Below are 21063 nucleotides of genomic sequence, written 5' to 3'. Positions count from 1 at the left end.
GCACAATTTCGTATTAATCCAGTACCTATTACATCCCCTTTTTTTGTACTGCAGCTAGTTCATCTCCAGTTTACAAGTAATGATAATGATAACACAATTAGTTTGAGTATGTCAGACCACAGCCTAGTACCCGTACCCGTCAGTTTCCACAAAATCCCCCTCAGTTCCCATACAATCGACCTCGCCTGCTCCACCGCGCTGAACCATGCGTAATCGTACTTGATCTACCGTTTCGGACGTCAACCACTCACCGACTTCACACTTCGGGACGAAGCAAAGAGACCCCCCCTCTACCGGTCGAAAGAACTCGCAAATACCCTCTTTAGAAGAACACCTTTTCTTCTCGTCAAATGAGATAATGGCTTGTTCCATTCCTCTTTCCATAGCCATCAATTCTGACTTCGTTTCCCACTCCGGGAATACGTTGGCAATCCTCACCACCATTGCCCCCAATGCCATTTGATCCTCCCCGATCTGCGTTGATGGATCCGTTTGTTTCATCTGCCTTTTGAAAATCGCAAAAATGATATCAATGGTAAGTATAGAGTACTGTCCCAATGCTCTCTTTAGGAGTAGGTCTCTATGCCATCTCGGGCGTCTCTCAACCAATAACATCACCAGCTTTAGGATTGGCGCCTCGAAATTCACATCGCATTGCTCACAATACACATCACCATCCTTGATGCGAGTGATCATGGCTACTGCGAGCTCTAGATTCCACCGATTTTCGACCAATATTTGACCTACATATATGTATATACAAGCCATCGTTAATATGTTATCTGATGAACTGGAATTAACTTGACTGCGGTAAACCTACATATCGAGGTATTATCCTCCAGAAGTGCTTCCATTGCATGAACTAATACGGGTGCTAGATAACATAGATAACACCATTTACGGGCTCCCTAAATCAATCGTTCTCAGTGCATAAGCCCGTTTCAACAAGGATGCTTACAAACATTTTGCAAGAAAAGCTTTCGGATATACCCGAAAAGCTCGAAATATACGAACGGTTTTTTTGTCCACCAACCCGTACTGAGCATCGCCGCCAGCTCACAAAGCGGTGCTTTGATTAGTTAGTAATTTACAGGATTTATTCCCTTGCGTGTACCTACATAATCAAAGTTCTAACAAGGGGAACTTACATATTATGTATCCCATCTTATAAGTATGTCCTACAAGTCTTGAAATAAGTTTCAAAATATTTTGGTTCTTCGCCTGCTCGGTCATAGCTCCAGTGGGGATATTGATACTATCTCCGACACTTTCAGCCAGCAACACATCCGCATGCATGCCAAATCCACTTATGATGAGAATTTCACATGCAGCACCGACAGATGCTGCATGCCTCCAAACCAGCTCAGGGTGAGAGGATCGCAACAATACGGATACATAATCTTGGTTAACGTAGTTCAGCATCGACAAAATGAAGTGTGTCTTTACTGCTAAAGAACGACAAATCTCGTTGTTAACTCTTCCTGGGAGAACCACAAATTGTAACATGGCCGTTAAAGTCGCAAACTGATCTGCGAGTGTTCTGACAGGAAAATCAAGCTCCAAATTACTCTGGCAGAGACTCGTTATAGATTCAATACCCCGAAGGAACACTTGTATAACTGTATATATATTCTCATTAGTTCTAGACGCGTGCCTGACCCTCAAATCTCGAGAAACTTACACATATCTATCTTCTCCATCACATTGGCAGTTGTAAATGCATGTTCTAGAGCAAGCTTAGGGATTTTTGCGAGTAACATGCAAACAGATTCCCAACCTAACGGAGTTCAGAAAAAGATATATAGAACTACGCATGAATTCCTGGTACTCACAAGAAAACGGTATCCAACCTCGCTCCATTGCCACTGAGCATGTAAAACATCGGATGACCTGTGAGCACAATTCCACGCTTACTAATTCCGGTTGTGAAGTAAAAATTAATCTGACTACCTCTAGGGTCAATTCCAGATGTTGGCCAAGCCTGCTGATAGCCGCCGAACTGAAACTATCGTCGTACACAAAGAAAAGCCTGAATAAATACTACTCACGTTAGCTATCCATATTTCACTTCGCCAGAGGCAAAGTATAGCCTACACTGAGAACCTCAAGACCGATGGGGTTTTTCTTTAGAAGCATAATCACAGGATGCTTCATATCTAGTTTCTTTTCTTTTTCTTTATTACATTCCGTTCTCATCCACGTGTTTGTCATCGCCATCACGAAATCTATATCAGTAGTTCTTCTTTGCCACAGCCATGGAAGAACCCATTCAGCGTTCATCATTATGAGCGCCTCAGGACTAAGCTCTACCCGATTCAAAGGAGTTGAGGCGGCATTGAGTAGAACACCATGCCTATAGAGTATAAAGATCTTCAAAAGCCGGACGGCCTTCATATCTGTACTTGGTTTAAAGCCTGTATTCATTAGTCAACTGCTCCATACAGTAATCTGTAACCCTTGGTATCATATTTACCTTCCCCTCTTAACTGTACCTCGTTGAAGATATATGCCAATGCGATTCTTGCAGCACTCTCCGGATGTAACTCCAACCGATTGAATGCCTCCGGGTGCTGTAAAACCATGCTAATACTCCATGGACTGCTGAATTGCACCAAGTCACGATGCGATGCATCTGAACTTATCCAGGATATAAATAATATCCTTAAGTTTGCAAATTCATATGGTCTCGTAAAATCATGATTTATCAAAGAAGGAAAAACGGGAAAATTGAATGGTGTGGGTGTAAATGCGTTTATATTCTCAGAAGTTGCGAATCCATGGAGCCGTTCTAAGGGCATTAAAAGGATATCAATTACTGAGAAAATATCGGCTGGCCTTAAATCCACACGCACTGCCGCTCGAAGAAGCGAAAATGCTGTTGGGAGAGCAACTAATATCGTTAAGCTTTCCACTCCATCAAAGAATACAGCTCTAGCCCTATAGTAGGAAAAACTTACAGAAATTGTTGGAAAGACTGAGTATGTTTTTCTCGTATACTTCGCTCCTCGACCCCCACCAGGAAGCGCCTGCTGTCAAGTGACTCAAGCACTTCCACAATGTTACCGTATACTCAAAGTTTGTGTCCATACTTAACCAGCCAGCATCAGGTACACTATGAAGCAATTCTGACAGAATCTTAACGGCCTTCCCATGCTCAGTCACCCAGCTGCGTCCGGCTGTATTTGCCAAAGACATCCTAAGGAGGCAGGAGAATAGGAGCTCTGACACGAATTGAAAGCCATCTTCTGTAAGTCTTTGAAAGCTCATTCGAGTTTGCGCGAGAATGTGCAAGCTCTTCTGGGGTGAAAGACTCTGTTCGTCATCGTTTTCACCACTGATTGACCCCTCCGCATGACCCCTATTCCAAATTTTAAGGAACATAGAACGTTGTTCTAGCAGGAGCTCCGGTGATTTGTGCGTGAATGGTGGCCGAGTTAGAAGAATTTGAAGAATGAATTCAACAAGTAGTGGTATGGAAGCGGTGCGGGCATCGGAGAGAATAAGGCCAGGAGCTTGATCTTCGTTTATTTTATCGTTTGAACCGACGAAACTGGATGGAGCGGCTGCAAGGGGTCCTGAAGAGACCGAGAGGCATGGGACAGTAAGTATTTCTTGTAGAAGGTTGAAAAGATCATGCTTGGTTGTAGCCATTTTATCGTCAAGGCCTGCAGATTCTCTATGACAGAATCTCTTTCATATATCTCGCTTACCACGTGGTATACATACACATATCTGTACCTACACCTATGTATCTCTTGTCACGCAAGTGGATTACGTCACTATCTATCACTCGCTCCCATCCCAAGAGATCGGAGCTAGAACAAACTTTTTATCTTCACTCCACCGTACCCTTGACGAAGTGTTCCAACTCTCTCTTAAGATCATAAAATGCTTCCCTTATCAACTACGATCACGAAAAGAGATTTTTCCGAAACCGAAAATATATCTACACACCGCAGCGGATACATTGTATGCAGCTTTTGATTTGGTTTGATTGTTCTAGATTATTACATCATCTACCTAGGGCAATATCAGATCCCCATTATCAGTGAGAGTAGCTTAGATCTCACACTGAAGATTGAATAGCCCCAAAAGAAATCCAATCTTTCATTCATTGATCATGAATCATGATATATCACTCTATGTACTCGCGCGTTAATTAAAACGTCGGGATTTTGTGCTACAACGACTTCCGACCTTTAATTAACGAGTGAGTATCTACCTCGGTTTTGAGAAATGCCACCATGTAAGAGAACTTTTCCATGAGTTGAGGCAACAGATCCAATGATGGTACGGTGGTTTCTTGGTGATAATCTTTCAATTCAATTACCATTTTCACTCCAACTGACCGGCTTTTAATTTTAGCTAACGCCTCCACAGACTATTATATTGGATAAATTTACTTTCCAAAACATACTATTCACACTAGCCTTCCAACTCTTGCATCGAACACGTCTTTATGCAGCATAATGGTGCTTAAACTCTCTAGACATCACGCCCTGGACTTGGAAGTCTACCGATGCAGAGAGCTGGATTAAAGTGCATACACATGCCCTAGAAAAGTGGACATGCTGGCATAGATTCGCCTAAGTCTACTATTCGCCATAATTCTCAGGTAGTACAATAATACTTTTTCCAACTAGCACCCAATACTCTAGTCCCAATGTCATGTCTCAGTCAACCCCAGCTAACGCACGGACACGAACACGGACACGGGAAGTTATTTAGTTCAGTGGGGGTGAATGCTTGATGCCCGGAGGGTCCATTGGTACATACTCTATTGGCGATGAAAATAGTAACATTCCCTATTCAATTCTTGTTTTTCGGGGACGCCATGACTCGTGGCTTGATTATTGATCATGAGAATCTCTTCGACGTCTGATTCTGACATGTTGTTCTAGGCCTTACTTCTTTGTGAAATAATAAGGCGAATAGTACCCTTATCACGATTACTTTATCCAGTAGCCATCCAGTCAGCTATCAAAGAAATTCTTGATGGATTTTCTTACACCTACGTTGTGCGGGGAATCTGCCCTACTCTACCTACCTACTCTAGGGTATGTGGTACCTATGCAGCTATTTTTTTACACATGACTCTGCGCTCAATACTTCATTGGATATTGATAGTCGACTTAAGGAGCACTGCACCTGCTTTTCTCTGTTGTCGATACTCGGGGCAGGCAAAAAGTACCGGACAATGCAAGTTTTGTCTCTGGGCTTTTTTTGCAGTAGTTCACGCCTAGCATGCGCGCCCATTGGTGAACCAAAAACCTGCATTGTCCGGTACTTTTTACCTGCCCCGAGTACACAGATGCCTACACATCTACATCATCAATAGAGTACCTTGCCGTAGGCTCTTCTGGGGCGCTTCCTCTTCTGGCGGAACCCGGTTGGTGGGCGCCTTTCTTCGGAAGACCTTTTATTGGGGAACCGGTTCCGAGAATCAGACTGGAGATGCAGCTCGGTTGGTACGGGTGACTTGAAAATGTTTCTACTTTATAGAGTCAAAATAAGAACGATGCAGATGATCCTAGTAGAAACAAAATGCTCCTAGGTATGGTTCTATACAGTAGTTTTAAAACTACATAGGCAGATAATCTCCTCTACCTATTTCCTATGAAAATTTTCACATACAATTCCTCTAATTAACCGTATGTGGGGGATATCTCTCTCTGTCTTATTACTCCACTCTGCCTGCCCAACACCTACTGTAGGCCCTATCTTGACTAAAAACTAGTCGTGCACATACTAACATGCGGTCATAAAGTGAATTGATTCACCTTACTTACCGCAGCTTTTGCAAATGCGGCAATCTCTTCCGATCTGGCTTTCTCTCAGTAGCCAGCTCGGAGGGAAGCGCGCGCGGGGGCCGCATTCGGGATCGATACGCCTATGAAATATGCACGTGAGGATCGCGTGCGTAGTTTCAAGCGGCAAGTATGTTGGAGAATGTATCATCACCACCAGGGGTGGACTGTTACCGTGGACATATCCTGTGCCATGGTATTGCCTCAACCGATGATGGAACTTGTGGTAGAAATTAAAACAATTGTGCATACCCGTTATCCATGGTTATGGTCGAGGAAGAAACAAGTAGGCACCAGGGCACAGAGTGCATACATACCCCGCTATCTGCTTAACTTCAGGGCCCAGCATGTTTGAATCTCCTTGCGGCGTCGGTGGGTTTCTAAGTATTGTTTCAAGATCCCAAGTGAGAGGGACGGGAGAAGGCAAAACATTGGACGACTTTGTTTGTGGTCCAGATCTGGCTGCGGCTACTGCTTACTTGACATACTGCACGTGGTATCTTGACTACTACCGTAGCGAAATCAAGAGATCTGCAGTCAAAAGCTGCTTGCTTCTCGGTAAAGCCGTGCCACGGACTGGCACTCAGGGACTCAAGACGCATCCCCTCAGGTTTCGAATTGTGCGATGGCGAAGAGATGGGCTCGATGGAAATTGCGCCGCCGTGTTACTTCTTATGTATGACTCGAAACAGGTCATCTTTCCTGCCTTTTAGGTGTGAATCTTACGACAGAGTATGTTCCTGATCTCAACATTTTGTCTTGGGACTTGCGCGTCAGTACAATATATCCACACGAACTCTTATTGATTTCCTTTCTTGGCAGTCTCTATATGTACGACCTGAATGATAAATGCACATGAGCCTAATATGTTTAACGCTAAATAGAGAACATTGAAATTCTGAAAGTGGGCAGTGCCACGGCGAACCCGTCCTTACCCCTTGTTCTTTTCTCTCTCGCCTTCTTATTTTGCGTATCTTTCTCCCGCAGCTGAGAATCGATGACGCTTTCTTTTGGGCACTCGCTTTGAGATTTTAAGAGAGCACACCCAGCTACATGTAGCTACCATGTAGCACTTGTGGGAGGGGATTCCCGTTTGTGTTTACTGTTAAGCGCCGACCACAATGCCAAGATGTAACGGACGTCTCGGATGGCATGGGTGGCGGATTGACGCCGCATTATGGTTGGGGGAGAGCGCGTCGCCAATCTCATTCACAGACCAATGTCTGTGTGCGTTCTCACTAGCGCAATATGTTCCTGAAAAGTAGGACATCTCAATAGAGATCGAGTGGGTTGCAGGAAAAGTGAAGAAATGGAAGGGCTTGCTGGGGACCATTGCATGCAGCCCATGTATGCTTGAATTTAACCTAACTGATATCGCCAAAAACCCCGTCTCACCTGAAGACCTTCGACGACTTCTTAGAGGTTGAGAGCTATTGAAAAAAATATAGTTTTCATGCTTGGGTATCCCGAATTAGTAGGGTACATGGACACTTTAGGCCTTAAGTTCTAGTTGGGACAGTCGATATTGTGCAGAGGGGGGTGGGTATTAATAAAACCATTCTCCATCACTATGAGATGTTGTTTAATGTCATTCCCCTGAGATCTTTCCTCTCCCCCCTCTGTTTTTCTTGTGCTTCAACATTTTGTTGGATATCGATACAGTCATTCACTCACTGTTGGAGGAGACCACTACGTCTGCTTCCAGAACCTGATTGATAGCCGCTGCAGCAGCCACCCTTTCACACCGGATACCACTACGAACCCGCTGTGACAGCAAGTATTTCCACCTCTACGCGCCGACGCTACTTCTGCTACCAGCCCTACGTACCGAAGGCCCTCCTCCGTTCCTGCATCAGGGAGTGAAAATCTACAAATCATATCCTATCACACTTTTTTCAAGGGGTTGAAAATTGTTAGTAGAACACCCTTCTTTCCGTGTCTCCCCTGTTAATATAACTGTTGGCCTTGCACCAACTTTATTCCCACATTATATATTATCATTCACCCCCGCTATCAGTACCACTATCGCCCATACTCACACTCGTCAGGTCTCTTAGTTGGTGCTACCTACGGATACATATTATACAAGTCCATTCCTTCGACATTCGCTCTGATATCTCGAATTTCACCTGTGGATAATACATATATTTGCATTCTCAGTCTCGAATTGAGAAGACAAAGTAGTGAATATACTGCCTATTTACAATACATCTAGATATATATCACCACAACCCCAATACAAATACACATACAAAACTCACAATGTCTTCCCGACCATACTCAACTCTTCACTCTCCTGACGCTCCTTTTTCAAACCCTCAGGCATCACAATACTCTCTCCACACACCCGTGGACCACAACAACAATAACCCATTCTACAGCTCAATGCACCCGCAGGAAGCAACCCAAGCACCCATCGGAACACAAGAAAACGACATTCCCATGAAGAACTACAGCAGCACCGAATATCCGTCTCCCTCCGGCACACCCGCACCAAACTACGTCTCCCCCTCCGGCACACCCGCACCCGGCTACCCCAGTCCCCAAGGCTCGCCCGCACCAGACTACAGCGGCCCTTCATCATCCTCACAATCACCCTACGTCCCGCTCTCAAACCTCCCATCATTCCCGCCTCCCCCAACCAGCGAGACATACCCGGGCCCCGCAACATCACCTCCACCGACCCACAACCTCCCGCCCGTTCCCCCAGAGCCCGCATACAACAGCCGCGCCGCGGCCGCAGACCGCCCAATTACGCCAAAGACACCCGTATATACGCCATCGGGAGCAAGCGGACCTAACGGCGGTGTACATGCGCCGGGGCAGATCGGGCACCCGAACCAGCAGCATGGAAGGGAGGAGTATCAGCACGGGATGTGCGACTGTTTTGGCGATATCGGGACTTGTAAGCTCCCCACCAACCGGTTAATATCATTGATATCAAAAAGAATGGGTCCGCTAACATATCGTTGTTTTTCTTGATAGGCTGCACCGGTTACTGGTGCCCGTGCATTCTCTACTCGCGCACAAAGCACAGAGTCAAGACCTCACCGGACAGCAACATCAACGAGTTCAAAGCCTTTAACCCGCACTGCATGGCCTTCTGCGCGCTCGCTCCCGTAGCTTGTAGGTTCACCTTCTCGCTTATTTAGTTGTATGACTTGCAATATTCGAACCTAAAGCTAACATATATCTCCAGGGGTCTTCACCATGCTCCAGCGCACCCGCATCCGAGAGAAATACCAGCTCGAGGGCAGCATCGCCAACGACTGCGGAAAAGCTTACTGCTGCGGCCCGTGTACGCTCATCCAGGACGAGCGGGAAGTCACCAAGCGGGAAGACGAGAGGAGCCGCTTTGCGGGCCCGAGCAAAGACATGAACGTCGGCGGGTACAAGAAGACACAGACTATGGTCTACGGCCGAGTCGATGTTTAAACCTCTACTCCAGAAGTGAGACTTTGAGAATAGCTCTCTTGTTTATCTTGTCTTTTTTGACTGTTGGCATTTTCGTATAAAGGCTGCATTTGGGTATCGGCTTTTTAGCATTGCATGTTTTTTGTTTTTTTGTTGATTTTTTTGGATAGCGTGGTTTGGGGGTTTTTGTTTCTTTTGTTTTTATCATCTTCTGGTTTTTACGACCCGGGTACTTTCGGCCCACATTTACTTTTCTTATGTTTTATTGACCACAGCATGAGATACGATGCTGTATTATTGCATACATTACAGTGGCTGGATGAAAGGCTGTTTTTATGCCAAGCGGTGGTGGCGGCGGTGGTGCAAAGATTGACTACATGAAAGTATGGCGATGATGGATGGATGGGGCTCGGACAGGAACGTTTCTTCTGTTTATTTTTTTTATCATTATTTCTTATGACCCTTTTGTAATATTCTTATTCTTGATGCGGAGGGGGATGAGTTGATGAGGATGATCCTACTGGTAGGAAGATTGTGCGGTGGTTGTGTCCTTTTTTCCAGCCTGGAAGTAGGTTAATATTAGGCGGTAAATGATAATACACACACTTCTACAGAGACATTTCGATTTCTGGTGATTTTGTGACTTAGTGGGTTATCAAACTCAAAAGAGATATCGCATGTGTTTGCATTTGTTTGGAAGGATTGATAAAACAGTTACAATTTCTGACAGGTGGTTATTCATATCTTGGACATGACTATTACGATATCCGATTTGAATCATCACGATTACCACGATATCTTCACATCTGACATCTCCAGTCGGATCTCGGCTTCAAGCATGAGAGAGGCGCTGTACTTACCTTTCTTCACTGACAGGTAGATTCACACCCAGCCTCCAAAAACCAGCTACCATAAAAACAAAACCCGGACGATCGAGAGATCTTGCATGCATGGAAAGTTTCCGTGGGCATTCCACTGAATTCCCCAGACACTTGCTGTCTCCACCTGACTGGCCTCCCAGCCGCCTGCCCAGCTCCTGATCTCTGCACTTGTAGCGTAGTGTGTCTAAATACCCTACCAATGGTCAATGGCTGCCATACCCCTCCCGTTCACCCGATATACCGCACCTGTACCAGTTGCGATCTTAATACAGAGCGGTTATTTTTGGCCGTGCTTCTATGTAAAGGACTTATCCTATTGGGGTGGCTGAAGATACTGTAAGCCAGTCATAATACGTGGGAGTGGTGGATCATGTATTATCACTCGAGTCTACGTGCGGCTCTGCTTGCGGTGATAGGTCGTCGGCGGTTATATTGAGATCGTTCAACTACACTTAATGTTTGATTTAAAATCTCGAGTGTGAGGTATTATTGCTGGTGGTGTGGACCAATATAGTTATTACCCAGCTATAGCTACATGTAGCTATCAGTAAAGTTACGTTTAGGCCTGTTCGCAGACAGACCCCAAGCGCTAAACAGTGCAGAATGTCTTGCATCTAAGCTGCCGGCGCTGTCAGATGTCAACGTCAGCAAGTAACCAGACTTTTGCACTTTCATTTGCAGAATACCCATCGATGACATCTTGGTCTCAGATCTTGGATTCTGCCATCAAACCTGGCGGTTGGGGATGAAGAAGGAGGATCCGGTACATCTGATATGCGCTACAGCCCGCATTTTCGTGTGCACACAGCAGGGTTAGCTAACTTATGAGCACGACACACCAATACTGCGTAGTAGGGGGCCCTATGGCGCAACTAAAAGGTCCCATAATGTATTGATTCAGTTGGATAAGAGGGTAGAGAGGCGGAGTAATTATAATACTGGCCATATTTTGTGGTTCAAAAGGCTTGCATGCTGCATCTCTGGCGTTTATGGCTGAGAGGGCAGCATACACATATACGGACTTGTCTAGAGTTACTAGAGTCTTCGCTCTTTTTTTGAGAGTTGTAAGGATAGGATGGTGTTGATGCGTCTAACTGTAATCTGGATTTAATTGCTGGTTTCGAGCTCTCTCCTAGTTAGTCGTGGACATGTATAATTGATAGGATTATGTGGGGGGACTTACCTTGTCTCTACCAAAACCCGCTAAATGCTTGGTCGTGCAGTACGTCCTTGATGATTTAACATGGATGAAAAGACCCCAAAGCAGAGCAGAGTTCGTAGGAGCTTAATAAAGCTTAACAACTCATGATATAGATCAGAAAAACTCCGCGAAGAATGCATAATGGCAAGATTCGGTGCTGGCTCATGAAGGACATGGAACTATAGTAGACGATGAGATATTCTGGCAAGTGACACCACCATGAAGCCAGTTTGTTCCTCCTCAAATGACGATATATGTAACTTTGAGAGAACACATTATTGTCTTATTGTGGAAGCCGCTATGCATGTTGAACCCTTTATGTAGCGTGTATGTACTTGACAGCGAGATAGAGCTGTGTCTTTTCAGAATTTGCAGTAGCAGTAGTAGCAAATTAAAGGTTTTCGTGAGAAGTGTCGCAGGCCTCATTAAATAGAGACAAACGCAAGGAAACGGCATTCCTTCAACGCTGACCTAGCGCAGTCTCGTAGCTCAAACTATTCATGGTTAGTACACAACTCAGACGCGAGTGATGTTTCATGACCCATTTTAATCTTGCTCTCCAGTCACCAACCTCGATATGACTATCAGCATGTAGTAAAGAGTTTCATTTATACAACGGTACGCTCTCAATATTGCCATAACTGTAGAGTTGCATGCAATTAATGAATTAAAAAAAAAAACGCTACGCTCGCGTGAATTCTGCCCCCCCAAAATTGGCGACGATTCTTTTAAAGTAGAAGAGAATGGCGCCATAGCTATATAGATCGATGTAGCCGCGGATATAAGGTCTAGTGAAATTTTTAAAGAGCAGAAGAGAGCCGATGAAAATGTTTCATTTGTTGTGTGTAAGAATTGACAGATTGAGAGGGGCAGAAGGGGAGAAGACCCCTCTTGCGAAAAATGACAGTTGAAGAACAACTTGCCCCGAAGATGACGGCGCAGATAGCTTGAAGCCACGTCCAAACTACATAACAAAAAATTAAGGACAACATCAACCATAAACCACATATACTGGACCACCTAGTACGATACCAGGCACCTCAGGGATTAATCTTCCTAGAAATTTCCACGACATGATAACTTCCATACACCAGTCTCCATAATTACACATCCGACCCCGAAACCACAAAGCACCTAGTCCGAGAAATCAATTTAGATGCGCACACCGCCCCGCTGATACGCCAAAATACCCTTTTGACCGGTACCTGGGGATACGACCACTGCCAATTCATGAGAGAAATGTAGCAATTATTTGCTGGCAGTAACTCAAAAGGAGCGGCGAGTAGGGACCGAATATATAATAGTTAGGGCCGAAATTGAAGCACCCGAGTGATATTACATGGTTTCTAACCTCACCCAGGTTATCAGCCGGCACGCCACACCTTCGAGTACAGCGTCAGCCCTTTAAACAAGTCTTTTAATAAGAAAATGTCTCTTTGGACCTCTTTCGGTCTGTGGAAATTACATATTTACAAAACTGCCGGTTTACCCCCCTACGATATTCGAGTGCTGCCTACCAACGCAACATACTTTTCGGCCCTCACCGGGCCATCAATTACTGCTAGGTTAGCCGCACTCCCTTCACTATTGACTTGGGTGCTGGGATACCTATTTAGTTTCGAAGGTCTATGGCCAGTAGATTTACGGGCGAGTCTACAATCCACCACAGATCTATCTTTCACCAAGAAACATCACAGTCTTCACAAGCACAAAACATAACAGTTCAAAAATCCCATAAATATATATCCGCCCCCCACCCTTCCACTAACTAAATACATGGTTACAATACATACATACAGGCATACATACAGGCATACATACAATCGCCCTCCCGCCTTACACCTCAAAAACATAGGAGAGAGAAAAAAACACCACGCTCAAGAATAATCAAATATCCCAGATTCCCATTCCCACAAAGGAAACAAAAAAAATACGCAACCGGTGACCCCTCAAGCCTTACAACAAGGAAACGATACATACACAATACACGGGGGAATACCATGAGACAAGACAAAAGATAGATAAGATACAGAAGAGCACAGGATAAGATAAGATGAAATAAGATATGATAGGATAGATAGATACAGCGAAAGAATAAACAGCCTGCTAGCCAGTCAGCCAGGCAGAGGTAAGGATGTGATATGTCAGATGGCAATAAGTGTTATGTCCGGTTAGCCCCAAGAGAGAGATAACCAAAGAATATATAAAAAAAAATATACGATAAAAAAAAAAGAATATGTAATACCGCCCTAGTTATACCGCCATCGAATCGACGGAGGCGCAGCAACAAGTATCGCAGCGCAGTATAGTGTAGTGTAGTAGTGTAGCAGTGTAGTGTAGTGTAGTCTATCAACCCAACTCCCTCTACCCCCTCACCACTCTCCCCACCCACAACCCACGGCACCTCATCATCATCAGTCCCCATATCCATCATAGCAGGGCATCGCTTTCATCTGATCTTTCTTTTCGCCGCTTTACAAAAAAAAAAAACTCCATCAAACCCCGCGCCGCGCCCAGCCGTAGAAAACACAGACAGACCCAAACGTAACCCACGCCCGCAAAAAAAACGATGCAAAATGCAAAATCCGCTGTCAACTCCCCTTCCCCCAAGCACCCCCCTTCCTTATAACACGACCAAGCAAGTAAAGCAAGCAAGCAAAGCACGCAAAACCCAAACAGAGGATAAAGGAGACGAAGGCTGTAAGTGAGGTGAGGTAGGAAAGAGAGTTAGGTAAGGTAGGTGAGGTAAAAGAGGGAGGTAATTCACAAAAGGGAATCAAGGATGATATGAGTAGCAGTAACACTAGGAATCGACGTCGGCAACGGCAGTAATGATAGGCAGAGAAGGGGGGGGGAAAGGCAAAAGCAATCAAATCAAATCAAATCAAATCAAGCACAGCAGCATCAAAAAAAAAAACGAGACGAGACGAAAACGACCCTCATGATCAGAAAGCAATTAAAGCAAAAGCCCAAAAGACATGCGCCATCGCCCCTCTTTCAAATTCCAGAACTCGCTCCTTTTGTTTCAATTGCCATAAACCCGAAAGAAGATATAAAAGAAAAGAAAAAACTCCCCAAAGCCAAACCAGAAAGAAAAAAGCCAGACCAGACAAGACCCCAGCCAATGCCATAAATATAGAAAGAAAGATCCATTCATCGAGTTTAACTCCAACAAATGAGAGAGAAAAAGAGCCAACAGAGAATAAAAAGTATCCTTATACAAAATAAAAATATAAAAAAGAAGTTATTGCAATTGCCAACCAGGCAAGCAAGCAAGGCAATTGCGCAAGCAAAAATAAAGTAAGTCATAAAGAACCCCCCCCGACCCCTCCCTATCCTGCAAGCCAGAAAGAGAAAAAACGGCAAAATAAAAAAAAAAAGAGCACAGTACGCCCCGACCCAGTTTTTAACCGCAAAAAGTGCAACGAACGAAAAAAAAAGGAAACAGCTAACCACGCCTTACCTCCTCCCCAACAATCTCTCCCCCCCGGGCGTCCTCCCCAAACTCCCCCCCTCCTGGCGACTATCCAGATCCACACTCTCCCTCAACACTCTCGCCGGCCTCCTCGCACTACTCGGCGTCCTCCCAAAACTCCCACTCCTAAACCTCCCCTGCGTCGTATAGGCATCCTGCTGCTGCTGCTCGGCCGCATTCTGCATCTCATACGCCGCCCTCTCATCGCGCTCCCTCATCTCGGCCCTCTCGCTGCTGCCACTAAAGAAGCGCCTCTGCCCACTACTCTGATGCACCACAGGCGACGCCAATCCCCCCTGCGCCAGCGACGTGCCATGCGACACCACATACTGCCTTCGCGGCGGGAGCGCATTCGACCCCGCCCGGTCCGCGCGGTCAGGCGTCATATGGTACGTCGTCTCTCTATGGTGGTGCTGCCTATGGCTCAACACCTCCGTGGCCGCACGACTCGGCGATCGGAAACTACTCTCCGGGTCCTCCTCGTCGTCAAACATATGCCGGGCCTTCAACAGCATCGAATTTCTCGAGCGGAGGTTCCCCGGCGTAGTCGGACTCGGGACCGCCGCCTCCTCCGGCATCTCGCGGTGCTCTGCGAGCTGCTGGCGCGGCGACGACTTGAGGAAGCCCGTGGACGTGGAGATGGACGCGAGGCTGCCCTTCCGCTCCGCGATGCGGTCTGCGAAGCGGCTAGAGATGCGGGACGATATGCGCTCGCCCATTGCGCTTTCGCCGCGGCCCAGGACGGACTCACGCCCGAGCACGCTTTCGCGGCCCAGCACGGACTCACGTCCCAGGACGCTGTCGCGGCCGAGGATGCTCTCCTCCCTGGTGCGGCCGAGGATGCTGTCTCCCCGCTCCCGCCCCAGGATGCGTTCTCTCCCTAGCACACTATCCGACCTCCCCAGAATACTATCATTCCCCACGCCCATCCCCACACCCCGACTCTCGGGCCTTGCGCCGCCGCCGCCATAATGCTGCGACAAGTGGAGCGAGAAGTTTGGTGCCCCCGCGCCACCCAGAGACGATCTGTTCTCCGAGAGCGCGATGCACAACTCCGTCAAACTCCTACAGACGCTGTCGGCCTTGCGGCGGACCTGTCGATCGGACGCCAGTGTCCCAGAAGAAGAGCCAGGAGACCCCGACGAGGAGGCAGCGGCAGCGGCGTTACTGACCGTACTTGCCAGTGCCGCTGCGTCGTTCGCCGCGACCTCGAGGTACTTGTATACTTCTGGCGGTATCAACGATTTCGACTTTGCCAGCGCGGCGTGGAGGAGGGGGTGGTTGTTTATCGAGTGATCGCGGTGGCCGAACGTGGAGTTTATCGGCGAGATGCCACTCTCCTTGTTATTCCGCGGCGACGAAGAGATAGTTGTGACGGTCGTTGTCGCCGTTCTCGGGCGCTCACCCGAGGAATTCGACGCACCGCCCACGGTGTTGAAGCTGCTGCTCAGACTCGCCACGCCCGACGCCGACGCCGGTATTCGGCCCGTGAGCTCGAGGCGGCGAATGCGGGACTTGAGATCGTCGAGCTCGTCCCACACGGTACTTGGCGCGGTTGTCGATACCGACGAGGAGTCGTCGTTGCCACCCGACACGCTCTTGTCGCCACTGACGCTCTGCTGATCGGGCCTCGTGGGTGTGATAGGATCGGCGGCATCGGGGTGCTGCTCCACGCCCATCATCATCCTCGTGGACACCGGCGGCGGCCTCTCGCGCTGGCCCAGTCCGACACCCACATCGCGCGGCGACACGTCCTGCGGGCTCGAGTGCGTCGCGCGTGGCGCCACATGATTGGAAAGCCCCGACCGAGTCCTCGCAACGGGCTCGGCCATCGAGTAGCTTCGTGTGTGAGAGGACGTTCCCGGCGAGCGCTCCCGTCGCAGCATGCTGAGAGGACGGGAGAAGGATGCGCGCGGGGTCACGGCCTTGCCTTGCTCATCGATGTTACTGTTGTTGTCCAGTAGCGATGCATTCGACAGCCTGCGGTCGCGATAGGATGTGGGCGGTGTCGAAACACGGTCCTGGTGCCAGTTGCCGTTATCGCGGGTGCTCGGCGCAGGTGAGTTTGTGAGCGTGCGGTTGGCCTGCGAGTGCGTCTGTATCGCGCGTAATGGCGATCCCGAAAAGGTGTCCGCGGGAAGCGAATTTCGTTGCTGCGTCAGTTGCGTGAGGCGTGACTGCACATACGACTATAATCAATTGTTGGCCCCAGCGCAGAAAAAGAAAAGAGAATGAGTAAAAAAAGGAACAAAACAGAATAGAATAGAAATTATAAGAAGAAAGATAAGACAAGAAAAAATTGGAATAAAGACCCACCCTCCTGCGTTCAGCCCTATAGGCTGGATTATCCGTATAACTCGATACCGAGTTGCTCCTGGCCAGGTTCAAGAACACGTCCTCCCCGCCCATCTCGCCAGGATCCTGGCCTGCATCCTCAATCCCGGCCGCCTCTCTCTGCAAGTCCTCCAGACCCCTGATCGTCCTCTCATCCTCGTATGCCCTCTCGATCCTTGAATTCCTTCTCGACCCCTCTCTCGACAGCCCACCCAGTGCCTCCCTCGCAATCGGCGTCGTGACATCCCTCGTCCTACTATCCCTATCCCTATCCCTATCCCTATCCCTATCCCTCCTCGCGAACGAGCTCCTCTCCCCATGGCTTGTAGTACTACTTGTAATGTTGTTTATGCTGTTGCTGTTGTTGATGCTATCCCTAGCGCCCCCATTATTCAGATTCATTGTGCGCGGCGACGACGAGAAGCGATTCTCCATCATTGCGGCGGCGGTGTTTGTGCGGCGGTAAGCGAGTGACGGTGGAGGTCCGGTGCTTGTCGCTATACCATTACTACTGAACCGCGCGGGCCGTCTAGCAGTAGTAGTAGTAGCTGATACTTTTTCTTCTGGCGCTGCAGCGGCCGGAGGAGCAGTGGTAGTAGCAGCAGTGGTGGTGGTGGACGCGGTCTTTTTTGCTGTAGCGGCAGTGTCTGAGATGTGACGCTGCGCACGGACTGATTGTGGTTGTGGTTGTGGTTCTGTTGACTGGGCAACGGGTTGTCGTGAGCTGGGAGTGGTGGAAGTGGTGGTGGTTGAAGCGTGCTGCTGCTGGTACCTGTGTTTTGAGGATTGTAAGAAGAGGGGGGCAGTAGACGTTGTTGACGACGGGAGCAAAGCAGACTTTGAGCGTGTGTGGGAGGAATGGTCGCGGCTGGGATGGCGGTTTGTGGATGAGGTTGTTGTGAGATTACTGGAGCGACTAGACGCACGCGAGTGTGTGAGGAGTGATGCTGGTGGTGGTGGATGTGGTGGTGGTGCTGCTGGTGTTGCTGCTGGTGGGTGTCTGGCTGTGATAGACGAGCGTGTATTATTGTTTGTATCGTTGTTTGCAGTCCCTGTGGGGGGTGTGGTTGAGGACGGAGGCAAAGTATTTGAGGCTGTGGATGTGTGTGTGGTGGGTGTGGTTGTGGGTGTGGATATGCTGGGTGTGGTTGTGGTTGTGGTTGTGGTGATGGGTGTGATCTGTGTGGGGGATGCAGCAGCAGCACTGGAAGAGGAAGAGGAAGAAGCTGTCTCTGTGTGGTTGTTTGGGTTGTTTGTGCAGCGAGTGTTGGTGTTTTGGCTGGCGGTTGTGTCGTTGCTGTTGGTGGGGGACAAAACAGTGCTAGCGGTGATCCGAGTCTTACTACGGCCAATAGTAGCAGTGGTACTAGCAGTAGTAACAGTAGTGGGCGTAGTAGTAATACTAGTAGTAGCAGTAGAAGTGCTAGTAGTAACAGTGCTGCTACTTCCCTGAGTCTTCGTCCTGACAGGCTCTCTCGGGCGATTGGTACTGCTTGTGGACGACGTCGAGCAGCAGCAGGAGGAGGAGGAGGAGCAGGTGGAGCAGGTGGGAGGTTGTGGGTGCAGTTGTGGTTGAGGCCGTGGGTGTGCAGATGCAGCAGCAGGTGCAGGAGCAGGACGTGCTGCAGGAAGAGATGATGGAGATGAGATTAATATGCTTGTCTGGTTCTTATTATTATTATTACTTGACGATGCCGATCCCCCTCTTCTTGTGTTGCGTCCTCTCTCAAGTACTACCCCGTCTTTTGATTTTACCTCTGTTTCTGTGGAGGAGGAGGATGCTGATCTTGGTGAGGAGGAGCCGGATGATGGCGTGTGATCGGAAGTGGAAGTGGAAGTGGAGGAAGACGACGTTTCTCGGCCGGGGGGCGGGAATAATACTTCTGTGCCTGTGCTGCTGGTACTGCTATTGGCACTGCTAGTACTGCTTCTTCTTCTACTAATTCTTCTTCTTGTGCTGCCACCGTTGGTGTGGAGATGAGCCTTAGAGGAGGAAGGGTCAGGATCAGGATCAGTCTGTCCAGGCCTGCTGCTGCTGCTGCTGCTGCTGCTGCTACTGCGCTGGGACGTGAGGGCCATGACTGCTTAACCTGCTGCTAGTTACTGTGCTAGTATGCCTGTCTCTCTGTCTTTGCCCACAACAACCTCCTCCTCATCAGTTTCCCAAGAACCAATTTTTTTTTTCTCCCTTCCCCTTCCTCGATTCCTTGCACTTCACAAATTCCTCACTGCCTATCTCTTCACCCAATATCACCCACCCACTCTAGATCTCGCACTTCTCTTGTTCCTTCCTACACCAGACCTCTCCCGTCCCGGGGAAGAACTCAATACCGGTCGCTAGAATGAATGATGCCTGCTGTTTCCAATATAACATATCCCTTCCTCCCCTTCCCTTGCCTTTCTTCCCAACGCCCCTTCCACTTTTTCTCACTCGGTATTTTTTTTTCTTTTCTGCTCGCAAAGGTATGTAGGGTCAAATTAGGATCTTCCCTTGATCAAGCCAATAATCCTTACTAGCTGATCTCTGCTGCCTGTAGTACCCCCTTCACTTCCCTTTCCTCGGAGTATGTATGCGGGTATAATAGAGTAGTATCTCCAGCATTCGTGTATTCCCGGGTCGGCTCGTCCTATCCTGTCCTATCCTCGGGGTGGTAGGGAAAACAAAAAACAAAAAAGAATTAAAAGATAATAATAGCAGTAACAATCGGACAATCCCTGCCCTGTCCCACTCTCTCTCTCTCTCTCTCTCTCAGAAAAAATAAAAACCAAAATTTTAAATCACCGTGATGTGATGTGATGTGATGTGATATGAGACACCCTTTTTGAGTGGGCGAGTGTGAGTGAGTGAGTGATTGATCCTCGGAGATCAAATAGCAAGGTAGGCAAGCCCCTCTGAGAAACAACCCGAAGCCTGGCCGCGCGGGGGAGGGGAGGGGAGGGGTGGTGGTGGTGGTGGTGGTGGTGGGCGATGGGCGATGGGGCGGTGGTGGGGTGTTGCAAACAAACGGATTCGAGCGGCCGGGGAATACAAGTCACACACAGTCACTCACTGCATCAGACAATCGGAGGAAACAAACGGAGGTGCAATCGGTGATGCGATGCGAAAAGAAACAAAAAAACGATGGTGAGAAAAGAGGGAAAAAGAAATATGGCTAGCACCATCTACTTCTTCCGGTGGGAGGGGAGTGGATGGATGGGAGGGGATGATATTGTATTTCTCTCTACATACTCTAGAACTTACTCTCATGAAGGGGATACATCAGAGGGTGTGTTGCAGCAGCAGGAAGAAGCAGGAAAGTTAGACTTGCATACCCATTACATGAGTAAGTTCATCCGCATCCCTCCCACGGGTGTGGAAAAAAAAACCATCATCATGGATTGTTTTAGATATCTCTAGCCAGCCAGCCAGTTGAGTATGAAATGTCTAAAATGTCCCCACGCCCAATCTGCAGTCCTGGGACAGCGGGTTTATTCATAGAAAAGAAAAACCAGAAACCGCAATCGAAAAGAAAGGTACTCTACAAGCAAGTCAGTCACGAAAGGAACATTCCTGAAAACAGCCAGAGACAGCCTCCATGTGTCTGTCTGTCTAACTACAGTTACATACCAGAAAGAAGCAAATATGATACTCTAACCTAAGACTTTCCCCATCACTCCGATGCATCTCCATCCGCTCGATGTCATTGATCCAACCCAAGAAACCCGAGTGAGAGCGTGAGTGAAAGGAAGAGTTAAGCCCTACATGTAGGTACGGCCCTCTACATACATACAGTCTCTACTAACCCAACTAACCATCCAGAGACAGTCATCCAGCAGCCAGAGACAGCCAACCATACCAACCAACCAACCTCTCAAGATCACGGAACCCGCCATCCCCCCATCCAAATCAGTGCTTCTATCACCACCACCCTTCCCTTCCCTTCCCAGCAAAGCCGTCACATCCCACCTACT

At 48.0% G+C, this 21063-nt stretch overlaps 4 protein-coding genes across 4 annotated transcripts; 1 reads left to right on the top strand and 3 right to left on the bottom strand.

Moving 5' to 3' along the window:
• Positions 1 to 123: 123 nt before the first annotated feature.
• On the bottom strand, positions 124 to 696 carry LAJ45_08831 (uncharacterized protein; the record flags this gene model as incomplete). The annotated part of the gene is made up of 1 exon (XM_046118380.1): positions 124 to 696. One exon carries the CDS (start codon positions 694 to 696, stop codon positions 124 to 126), a length of 573 nt encoding a protein of 190 aa, XP_045968336.1.
• A 2241-nt stretch (positions 697 to 2937) lies between these two features.
• LAJ45_08830 (uncharacterized protein) lies at positions 2938 to 3651 on the bottom strand (the record flags this gene model as incomplete). Its single annotated transcript, XM_046118379.1, has 1 exon — positions 2938 to 3651. The coding sequence occupies one exon, from the start codon at positions 3649 to 3651 to the stop codon at positions 2938 to 2940; it is 714 nt and encodes a 237-aa protein (XP_045968335.1).
• A 4418-nt stretch (positions 3652 to 8069) lies between these two features.
• Positions 8070 to 9242, top strand: LAJ45_08829 (uncharacterized protein; the record flags this gene model as incomplete). The annotated part of the gene is made up of 3 exons (XM_046118378.1): positions 8070 to 8712; positions 8793 to 8933; positions 9007 to 9242. The coding sequence occupies 3 exons, from the start codon at positions 8070 to 8072 to the stop codon at positions 9240 to 9242; spliced, it is 1020 nt and encodes a 339-aa protein (XP_045968334.1).
• Positions 9243 to 14762: 5520 nt separating this feature from the next.
• On the bottom strand, positions 14763 to 19191 carry LAJ45_08828 (uncharacterized protein; the record flags this gene model as incomplete). Its single annotated transcript, XM_046118377.1, has 2 exons — positions 14763 to 16955; positions 17095 to 19191. The coding sequence occupies 2 exons, from the start codon at positions 19189 to 19191 to the stop codon at positions 14763 to 14765; spliced, it is 4290 nt and encodes a 1429-aa protein (XP_045968333.1).
• Between the last annotated feature and the right edge of the window lie 1872 nt (positions 19192 to 21063).

Source organism: Morchella importuna (genome assembly GCF_003444635.1).
Source record: "Morchella importuna strain M04M26 chromosome Unknown Morimp01GS032, whole genome shotgun sequence".
NCBI classification, from domain to species: domain Eukaryota; kingdom Fungi; phylum Ascomycota; class Pezizomycetes; order Pezizales; family Morchellaceae; genus Morchella; species Morchella importuna.
The sequence above is the reverse complement of the archived record's forward strand: the minus strand, read 5'-3'. Positions and strand labels throughout refer to the sequence as shown.